At 44.5% G+C, this 11,441-nt stretch overlaps 1 protein-coding gene across 1 annotated transcript in view; it reads left to right on the top strand.

The window, feature by feature from the left end:
• Window positions 1–1,516: 1,516 nt before the first annotated feature.
• Window positions 1,517–11,441, top strand: part of T265_09428 (hypothetical protein) — a gene marked incomplete at both ends in the record, with an annotated part of 15,485 nt that continues 5,560 nt past the window's right edge. The window contains 6 exons of the mRNA XM_009175482.1: window positions 1,517–1,694; window positions 3,108–3,692; window positions 5,789–5,980; window positions 8,428–8,619; window positions 10,404–10,573; window positions 11,105–11,201. Of these exons, the coding sequence (XP_009173746.1) occupies window positions 1,554–1,694; window positions 3,108–3,692; window positions 5,789–5,980; window positions 8,428–8,619; window positions 10,404–10,573; window positions 11,105–11,201 (1,377 nt within the window). The remainder of the gene's footprint in view (window positions 1,695–3,107; window positions 3,693–5,788; window positions 5,981–8,427; window positions 8,620–10,403; window positions 10,574–11,104; window positions 11,202–11,441) is intronic.

The raw sequence follows: 11,441 nt of genomic DNA, 5'->3' as shown, positions 1-11,441 counted from the left end.
AAATTTGTGAACCGTTCATGCTCCGGTGTGCCGAGTTTTCGCAGCAATAGTCTGACTTTCCATCCGTCATCAAATTTGGAAAACCAGTCTTGAACATGTCTTCGTACCGCTTGAACCAGGAGTCAAAAGTGTGACCAGAAAGAGGGTCGAATGTGAACTCCGTAATTGAGGCCGCGGCTGCATCAGTTGAGGAAACAGAAGACTCACCAGTACTAACTGCTGCTGTCTGGATATGCAGTTTCTGAGTCAGTGATTCAATGAGCTTCGGTTGCGCTTCTTCAAACTGCTTTTGTTGTTGCTGCAATAGTTCTCGGAGCTGATCAAATCCGATTGACATCATGAGTTCCCGTTCGCCAATTGTAGCAACGGTATTTTCCTCAGCTTAGTTGTCGGTCAGAGCCTCCCAAGCTAGCCTTCACGTCAAAACAACCACCAAAGGTGCACAAGGTCCATTAACGCCCAAACTGAAGTCAAGAACAGTTGTACAGCGCTTCTTATGTATAGCTTAAGCGGTTATAACTTTCTGGAATTTCTGACGCGTTCTGGATGCGCCATTGGCAACCGGCATTTGGCCAATACTGGGTCATGATTGACTGTTGGGTCCAGATTGTTGACCAATCAGATCTCATCTTGATGCCGGACCGGCAAGCGTCCCGAATTCTGGGCCAACCTCGAGCGGGTCAGGCTCATTGGCCGTAGCAGCACCTAAAGACGTGCGGTATAATGGGATCCGTATGGATTCCTGCCTAACAGACCCCGAGACTCAAATCACAAGTGGTTGATGACATTGACGGAACTGGCCCAACGGCGTAGTCGGTGGCGCTCGTGCATCAAAGCTATCGCCTTCAGTGTGCAGCTACCCAATTTCCGAACAAACTGAATATGGCTTTGCCTCGAAGGCCCGATTGTGCGTTCCATACTCTTGTTTTCCGGTGATTGAAACTGTAGCAACTGGAACCAGTGTGCCTATGGTACGCGGTCTATAGCCTATAAATTGAATTGATGGAATTGAAAATGCCAGTACACTGCATTTAAAAAACGTGTCCCAACACAAGGAGGACCAGGAGACACTGTCGGTGAGGCCTACGATGATTGGCTGGTCCGGAATAAGAGACCTCGCGGATGCCACACGAATACCTCCAGGATAGCTCAATGGAAGCTCAAAGTTCGTCACACCACGGTAAGGTCCAGTCTCTCCGTGGAGGATTCGAGGCGCACTCCACTTGGTCTCATTTGGATGAAGCTTTATTGCAGAGAATCGGTAACCCTGTCTGTGCAACACAACCATAGTGCCCAGCATTGGTGCGAATTCAGGTCCTGTGTATACACAGATGACTTGCTAGTTGATAATGAGCGTGCGTCGTATGGGTGAATTTATTTGATTCTAGGCTGTTCTGCATCCAGTCATATTCGTGTCTTGTCTTCAAACCTTACTGTGCATTTGGACTCAGTTAATTTTTTATCCTCTATATGTTTACAGTTGTCTTGTCGTAACCTGGTTGTCTTCTTCAGCCAACTTATATCCCAGCGTTTATCCCGGGAACTCATATCCTATGAGCGAAGATTATCGTGATTTCGAGGAGCAGTTACGTCTGCAAAACTTACCCAACGATGTCCAAACCAGTAAAACCCGCGTTGACCCAGATGGCACCGTCATGGAATGGGATGAAAGACGAAAGGCTTGGTTTCCAAAGGTTAGTTAGATTGATGGAGAAAAACAACATACCTGTCTGGTTTTGGCGGTGTTTCTTCATGATCGCAGCATTGCACTATTAATTAAGGTCAACGGCTCGTTAACTTGGAACCCTGGAGGAATGCGTAACGGAGCTTTTGGCAACTTAACACGTGAGGCTAATTATTTGCCACAATGTTTCTACAGTCTGCAACCAGATTAAACTAAAAACATCCGGATGTCCTTCGCTCACCTCATTCTATCTACCTCAGTGTTATGCTGGATCTTAAAATACAGAAGTCACCATGAACCGCATAAGAAAGAAATGCCATCACAATCACATTTGAGATTAGTTCTTTCTGGAGCATATCTCGTCAAATGATAAGACTTTGACCTGTTCTGTTGTGTACAGTACATTGGACCTAAGATGAGCTGCGTAGAATCAAGTGTCTCGTGGACCTCAACTTTTAGCGTGAAATCCAAATGTACGAATTTTTCAAAAAGCAAGTAACCTCTCTGCAAAGAGCTTTTCAGCTTCTGATGGGACGTAGGCTCTTTAGTGACGATCTGTGTTAGGACGGTCAGGTCCTGACGAATAATTCTGCCCTTTGTAATATTTCACTGAGGTCTCTTTTTCTTTCTGTTGTAGCCACCTGAGCCGCAGCGCTCTTTCTTCCATTGGTTCTTCTGCAATATAGCCGCTCTTCATCTGGTGTCCTTTATCTTCTTCCTTGAGGTTTTCCCACTTAAGTAACTAGACTATCAACGTGACAGAATAAATTGCATCAAGCTCCTAAATCACTCAGCTAGCACCCACGATACAACACTGGCGACGGGGATGGGATCCAAATCAGTGTAACACGTCGTGAAAAGGTTGCACAAAATTTGCAATCTTTCAGAACTTCTCCAGTAAGCAATATATTATGTATTCAATAATGGGTTTGTCGCCCGCTATAAATAGGGTCCGATTCACACTGAATATCTCGAGTTTTAAACGTTAACTTCGGTTGTAGCTCGGTAGCATAGGTAGTGTCTGTTGATGCGCTTTTGGCTTCTTGCTTGTTTTGACCTCTTTTTTAGTACACTCTCATCAGATTCACTATTATTCAAAGTTGACGTTGCATGAAGCTGACATCGTTTGTTTACGGGCGCCTACAATATTCTATGACACCATCCAAAAGTCATTCTAATGGTAATGGGCACCCAAAAACCAGACGTTTAAGCAGCCTCAAGGTTATGTCTCCATAGTTTTCAACCAAACACATAAGTTGTGTCCTAGTTAGGCTGGCGGAAGAGAGCGGTGGGTCCTCATTTAATGTGCTATATTCGTTTGGCGATATATTCAGTGGAAGCAGGAAGGCTACGTATCGTGTCAAGGTTCGCTAGTACACACTGTGTGACGACTCATGCTTGTCTTTTTCCTCCCCCCTATTAGATTGATGATGATTTTATTGCGCGTTATCAGATGAGTTACGGTGTGGTCACCACAGACGACAACCAACCTACCCCACATGTAGACACGCAAAATGGGAACTCGGTCTCCTTGGATTGGAGCAATTTCAACACCAGACTAGCACAACTACGTGCTGAGAAAGGCGAAAACTCAGATGAGGTGCAAGCTTTCACTAAGGCTGCTCATGATTCTTTAACAGCCTACTATAATTCTCCTGCTTATCGGGAGTGGTATGAAAACTACTGCAAACACCAGGCAGAGACTGCCAAACCAGCGCCAGCTGCTGTAACACAGTCTACCGTACTTCAGCCACGGAAACCGAGACACGATCTTAAACCGTCTGAACGCATGCGAAGCACCTTAGTGGATGATGGCGAGGATCCCGAGATTGCGCTTGCTCGAGCTGAGGCGGAGCAGCAAGCGGGTGTTCCTTTGTCCGTTGATACCGAGGCACCAAAAGGCGAATCAGCCACTGAGCACACACCTGCTGAATCAGCAGCCACTGAACCTGCTGCCACTGTGTCAACTAAACGGAAAACCACAACGCCTGCACCCGCCTGGTACGAAGTGAGTGCCTTAATAGTTCCATTTACGACATTTCTCATATTTGTTCAGAAATGCAGCATGGAGTTGACTCGATGGACGTAGTACATACCTAATTGAAACGCAAATGTGTTCCACATATACTTACTGTCTGAAGGTGGTACATATATTAAGGAAGGCAAGCAAGCTTATCGTTTTTGGACCGAAACATTGGAAACAGGTCCAGATTCTGTTCCGGGCATCATAACATAGAAGCTGGTCTCATCCAGAATATCATTTCTTTTCTCTCTGGGTGGTCCGCTCTGCGTGAGTGAGAACGAGATCCAAGGTGAAAATACAAGTACAGTAGCTAGCGATTTGCAATTTTAGGATTGATGGCCATTTAGCTCTAGAACTAATGTCTTTAAGACTCAGCACTGAGCGGAATGGTGACGGGGTTGATTCATTGAACTTGATCAACTACTTAAATTCTAGTATTGCCGACAGTAGGTGTGTGAATCGAGTCAGCCCACAATTCACGCGGTTATTCGAAAGTCGGAACCGTTTCCTACCTCTAACATAAATAATTCACTGATGTCTGAACCGGAAAAGTGTACATTATCACAATGTCCTATTTGTATGTCTATAGTTCTGCAGATTGTGAGAGTTTTTCGAACATGTATGGCAGTGCGTTTCTTAACGGTTTGTATTCCTGGTTCAGCCAAATTCCTTTATCTAAGGACTTCTTCTAAAAAGGCTCGAGTGCACTGGAAGTATTCTGGTCTACAGAAAATCACAGATCACACAGCCAATGATGACTTTGTATCACCGTCCCTCGTGTGTGATACCAGCCTAGTAGTCTTATTTGGCCTATAGAACATGATAGATGGTGATGATAATAATGCGAAATAACCAGTGTGGGGTAAAGTGCTCAGCAAATATTCTTTCTTCATCTGTAACACCCATTCGGTACCAGGCTATCATGCCACCTGAAGGAAACAGGACCGCGGAAGTACTGCAAAGTTGCCCAAGCCTAGACAGGATCAGTCCAGATGCCGGGGTCGGGTTCGAACTACGGACCTTCTGTTTAGCATGTTCGCATCGGATACTACACTTACGAACTCAAAGTCACTAATGTCAAACAGTCTGATCATTCGAATTCGCGGAAGAGGTCTCATTAGACGCTTATAAAACTTTTGTTTTGCCTTCAGCGCCTCAACCACCCAGTTTGGCCAGGTAACTAAAAACCCTGAAGGTAAGCTCTGCAAAATTGTGTTGGATGCTGTCTCGAGCGGTGCATTGAGTCACTGCATCAATTATGGTGTAGAACGTTGCGGTCTTGAGATGATGCATGGGAATCACAAATGAACCTCACTTTTTGTTGACCTGGTCCTTAATCACCGCATCTAAAAATCAGAAACAGTATATGAGAAAAAATCGCCCAGCTGTAGCACCTTTTTGGCACCTTTTTCACCATGTTACCAGAAGGAAGCACGAGGGCTGGGATACTGCCAGGTTGCCCAAGCCTAAACAGGGAAAGTCGAGAGGCATCGTTCGGGTTCGAACCGCGAACTTTCCACGCGCTCTAACCCTAAGCCATCGTTACCAGAAGGAAGCACGAGGGCTGGGATACTGCCAGGTTGCCCAAGCCTAAACAGGGAAAGTCGAGAGGCATCGTTCGGGTTCGAACCGCGAACTTTCCACGCGCTCTAACCACTAAGCCATCTCGCCTCCACAGTATGGGAGATCCGTAAGGTAGCTTAGGAGTCGAACGACAACCACAACCTAAACACTTTCTAAGTGTTCTAGCTTTAGGTATCAGCACTGACAAAAATCTTGCTCCTACGCGTTTGAGTGCATTAATAACACCGTTTTTCGCGGGTTATCCCAACAGGAAGCGCAAACAAGGAGCAAACAAGCAGCTACCTCATGGCTTGTGACGAGACGCAGGAACACTTTGCTTTATGTTCAATTCCGGCGCGTCCTTTTACATCTACTATCTGATTGCATAACATCTGGGGGAGCTTTTGGCTTCCTGACGGTTTTACTGCGATTTTTACTGAATTTTTACACTTTTTTCTCGACTTGCTCTCAGTGTCAAATCTCATTTCACGTTTGATTTATTATGCTCTTGTCCGCAGATGAGCGATGACAAGAATACACATGTCTACGTGACCGGTTTGCCGGTGGATATCACTGAGCCTGACTTTTTTGAGCTCATGTCCAAGTATGGTGTTATCATGAACGAACCTTTCACCGATCGGCCTCGAATCAAACTTTATTTGGACGAAGAGGGCAAGCCTAAGGGTGATGGGCGCTGCTGTTATGTAAAGGTCAGTCATTGTATGTCTTAGTCCATTTTCTGGTTTTCTGTTTGATTTTTTTAACTCTAATTTGCTGCTGGAGTGTCTTAAAGAGATTTCTCAAAACGAACAATGTGGGGCCACCTTTAGATGAATCCGAATCTCTTAGTTCAGAGTAGTGATCCAGAAAAACTGTATTGAGCTTTTGCCAACACAAGGAGTTTCTGTTAACAGTCCGTTCTCGTTTGCATCTGTTTTTCGACAGTTTAACAAGTCTTAGTAAGGCCAAAATGGGATATCATGCAATCTGTATGCGTGACGAATTGGGAGAATTTTTTCAACCCCATTGGTGTAACACTATCGTGGCAAGTGCCGGTTTGCGCTGAACTCCACAGCGCTCGTCATTTCCGACCGCTCATGTCCACAGCTGATCTCATTGGATTTATCTCAAATCTTTGTATGACATCTTTTTACATGACTATTAAGGCGGCTCGTTGGGATCATTAAACTTGCTCTGGCGCCTAACGGTGCTCTCTATCACTCTCTGACAAAACAGAAAGAGCCGAGTAAATTTGGTCGTATATTAGGGACAGTGTAGCCTTAAACCGCGATAACCGTGTGAAAAAAACACGTCTGTTAGACTGACTCGTCAGATAAAAATGTAAAGTTCGTGTGCATAATTTGATTGAAAAGAAATGTGACCGGGAATCGTGGAAAGTAACTACCGAATTCTCTCTTGCCGCCGGGTTGTAAAGACGCATTTGACCTTAACTCATAACTTATCTTCATCACAAACCCCTTTGCCAATTAGAGGAAGCTCCAGGCGTAGCCCTTCCACTTTTAGTCGCATTTCTGGTGTACTCTTCGTATCCTGTATAGGCGTCAATATTCAATTCAGCAAACTTGTTTTTCCAAGCTTACAGCATTAATTCCCCTGGTGAATGCAAATGAGAAAGGAATTAGTCGCTGCCCAAGAACTCTAACTGGGTAATACTGTGAGATGTTTTTTTTCGAAAATGTTTTCGCACCACTGTGCTTGTGATACGTCTAATTAGATATCCCTCAGTTCTAATCTTCATTCATTCTGAGTTTTTGCGGTTCCACTTGGGATGTGGTGACACCACTCTGAGAAAGTAATCGAACGGAAAAGGTTCATCTTCGTAATGCGCTACTCATAAGGTTGCTGAAAACGCCCCGACACCCCACGACCATTTTCGCCCTTCTTTAGGGCTCATCAGGTAGGCGCAGTTCCCGAGTTTCCGTCAACCGTATGTTCGACTACTTGAAACCAAATAGCACGAAATTAGCGAATATACACTCATTTGCAAACTAATTTGGTTTTTCGAGGGACTCACCTGGAACCCAGCTGAATCTCTCGGTTTTTATGTTTCCAATCAACTGAATATGCTGCACTAGGCCGCTTCATGTTTCACTCGCTACGATATTCGAGATATTGGGATACATATTTATTTTTGTGGTGGACTACTCANAAAGTTACCCAAGCCTAGACAGGATCAGTCCAGATGCCGGGGTCGGGTTCGAACTACGGACCTTCTGTTTAGCATGTTCGCATCGGATACTACACTTACGAACTCAAAGTCACTAATGTCAAACAGTCTGATCATTCGAATTCGCGGAAGAGGTCTCATTAGACGCTTATAAAACTTTTGTTTTGCCTTCAGCGCCTCAACCACCCAGTTTGGCCAGGTAACTAAAAACCCTGAAGGTAAGCTCTGCAAAATTGTGTTGGATGCTGTCTCGAGCGGTGCATTGAGTCACTGCATCAATTATGGTGTAGAACGTTGCGGTCTTGAGATGATGCATGGGAATCACAAATGAACCTCACTTTTTGTTGACCTGGTCCTTAATCACCGCATCTAAAAATCAGAAACAGTATGTGAGAAAAAATCGCCCAGCTGTAGCACCTTTTTGGCACCTTTTTCACCTTGTTACCAGAAGGAAGCACGAGGGCTGGGATACTGCCAGGTTGCCCAAGCCTAAACAGGGAAAGTCGAGAGGCATCGTTCGGGTTCGAACCGCGAACTTTCCACGCGCTCTAACCACTAAGCCATCTCGCCTCCACAGTATGGGAGATCCGTAAGGTAGCTTAGGAGTCGAACGACAACCACAACCTAAACACTTTCTAAGTGTTCTAGCTTTAGGTATCAGCACTGACAAAAATCTTGCTCCTACGCGTTTGAGTGCATTAATAACACCGTTTTTCGCGGGTTATCCCAACAGGAAGCGCAAACAAGCAGCTATCTGATGGCTTGGGACGAGACGCAGGAACGCTTTGCTTTATGTTCAATTCCGGCGCGTCCTTTTACATCTACTATCTGATTGCATAACATCTGGGGGAGCTTTTGGCTTCCTGACGATTTTACTGCGATTTTTACTGAATTTTTACACTTTTTTCTCGACTTGCTCTCAGTGTCAAATCTCATTTCACGTTTGATTTATTATGCTCTTGTCCGCAGATGAGCGATGACAAGAATACACATGTCTACGTGACCGGTTTGCCGGTGGATATCACTGAGCCTGACTTTTTTGAGCTCATGTCCAAGTATGGTGTTATCATGAACGAACCTTTCACCGATCGGCCTCGAATCAAACTTTATTTGGACGAAGAGGGCAAGCCTAAGGGTGATGGGCGCTGCTGTTATGTAAAGGTCAGTCATTGTATGTCTTAGTCCATTTTCTGGTTTTCTGTTTGATTTTTTTAACTCTAATTTGCTGCTGGAGTGTCTTAAAGAGATTTCTCAAAACGAACAATGTGGGGCCACCTTTAGATGAGTCCGAATCTCTTAGTTCAGAGTAGTGATCCAGAAAAACTGTATTGAGCTTTTGCCAACACAAGGAGTTTCTGTTAACAGTCCGTTCTCGTTTGCATCTGTTTTTCGACAGTTTAACAAGTCTTAGTAAGGCCAAAATGGGATATCATGCAATCTGTATGCGTGACGAATTGGGAGAATTTTTTCAACCCCATTGGTGTAACACTATCGTGGCAAGTGCCGGTTTGCGCTGAACTCCACAGCGCTCGTCATTTCCGACCGCTCATGTCCACAGCTGATCTCATTGGATTTATCTCAAATCTTTGTATGACATCTTTTTACATGACTATTAAGGCGGCTCGTTGGGATCATTAAACTTGCTCTGGCGCCTAACGGTGCTCTCTATCACTCTCTGACAAAACAGAAAGAGCCGAGTAAATTTGGTCGTATATTAGGGACAGTGTAGCCTTAAACCGCGATAACCGTCTGAAAAAAACACGTCTGTTAGACTGACTCGTCAGATAAAAATGTAAAGTTCGTGTGCATAATTTGATTGAAAAGAAATGTGACCGGGAATCGTGGAAAGTAACTACCGAATTCTCTCTTGCCGCCGGGTTGTAAAGACGCATTTGACCTTAACTCATAACTTATCTTCATCACAAACCCCTTTGCCAATTAGAGGAAGCTCCAGGCGTAGCCCTTCCACTTTTAGTCGCATTTCTGGTGTACTCTTCGTATCCTGTATAGGCGTCAATGTTCAATTAAGCAAACTTGTTTTTCCAAGCTTAGAGCATTAATTCCCCTGGTGAATGCAAATGAGAAAGGAATTAGTCGCTGCCCAAGAACTCTAACTGGGTAATACTGTGAGATGTTTTTTTTCGAAAATGTTTTCGCACCACTGTGCTTGTGATACGTCTAATTAGATATCCCTCAGTTCTAATCTTCATTCATTCTGAGTTTTTGCGGTTCCACTTGGGATGTGGTGACACCACTCTGAGAAAGTAATCGAACGGAAAAGGTTCATCTTCGTAATGCGCTACTCATAAGGTTGCTGAAAACGCCCCGACACCCCACGACCATTTTCGCCCTTCTTTAGGGCTCATCAGGTAGGCGCAGTTCCCGAGTTTCCGTCAACCGTATGTTCGACTACTTGAAACCAAATAGCACGAAATTAGCGAATATACACTCATTTGCAAACTAATTTGGTTTTTCGAGGGACTCACCTGGAACCCAGCTGAATCTCTCGGTTTTTATGTTTCCAATCAACTGAATATGCTGCACTAGGCCGCTTCATGTTTCACTCGCTACGATATTCGAGATATTGGGATACATATTTATTTTTGTGGTGGACTACTCATAAGGTTGCTGAAAACATTCAGCTGCCTGGAAACATGAAAACCGAGAGATTCAGCTGGGTTCCAGGTGAGTCTCTCGAAAAACCAAATTAGTTTGCAAATGAATATATATTCGCTAAGATTCATTTTCCTTTTTTGTGTCTTGTTGGGCCGAAACAGCACCACATCCAACTTCCCACAGTACTTCATGATGACAGCTACTTGACTGTTGCGTCTAATCTGCTTCACCACGTTATTCGGAAATATACCGGAATTCCTTTATTAGCCCCTCAGTTTCTCATTTAATTCTGCATTTTGCGCACTCGTTTTGATCTCGCTATCCCTCAGGTTGAGTCGGTTGATTTGGCCATGAAACTGCTGGAGGGAATGGAATACTCACCGGGCCATGTGCTTCACGTGGAGCGTGCCAAATTCACGCCAAAGGGTCAGTTTGATCCTAAAAAGCGTCGGCGTTTGACGTTGAAAGAAAAGAAGAAATTGAAGGAACAACAAGAGAGGTTTGTCAAGAGTATCAACCTTTTATCCGTGTGTATTGTGTGAACGGTGGACAATGTTGGGTTATGGGTTTTAACTTAAGTACCGCGCCCACGAAATACCTTCAGTCCAACTAGATTCGACGTTTTTCACGAACTACCAACTACATTGGAGGTTGATCAGATGGTCTTTGTTCGCTGAGCGTGGCAGTTAGCTTGCAAGTCTTAAGTCACCAACCGATTTGACACCACAAGTGCGCGGTTGCGTGGGGGACTCAGGAAACGTTTGCAAATTGATTGCCAAGCTCGGCAGGCAGAGCAACGGCTACCTGACCAACCACCAATGAACGCACTCAACTACCAATATTCCAGTACAGTTCCGTGCCACTAACTACATTTTAATTAAGCTCCGTTATCTAACGCATCCGGTCCGGTCGGCTGCCCGTTGGATTTTTGTTGTTGCGTCTCCTGCTTAGTTTTTTTTCGATTGTTGTTAACATGAAGCTTTTCCATGGACATCTTAGCATTGGTTATAATCTTTTGTTCTCCATTCAGTCTCTTCCGGTGGGGCATCGACACGAGCAAATTCGTTCGCAGCAAGAAGGAGCGAGTTTTGGTGCTAAAGAATGCATTCGTGGAAACAGACTTTGTGGTACGTCTTTCGTTAATTCATTTGCTCATCTTATTCCCGTTTTATTATTCTGATTGTGTGGCTGTTCTGGGTGATTCCCTTCGGCCCTAGTTAGGAAAAAAGAAGATATGCAGTTTGTTCTTTTAGTTTTTTAATTGAAGAGGGTGAAATTGGGACATGTCATTAATAATTTGCATGAAAAGGTCCGTTTTTCGGTACATTTGCCTCCAAACGAACTCACACAAGTAGCTGTCCACTAAA

Source organism: Opisthorchis viverrini (genome assembly GCF_000715545.1).
Source record: "Opisthorchis viverrini unplaced genomic scaffold opera_v5_286, whole genome shotgun sequence".
NCBI lineage: Eukaryota > Metazoa > Platyhelminthes > Trematoda > Opisthorchiida > Opisthorchiidae > Opisthorchis > Opisthorchis viverrini.
This window is presented reverse-complemented; position numbering and strand designations above follow the sequence as displayed.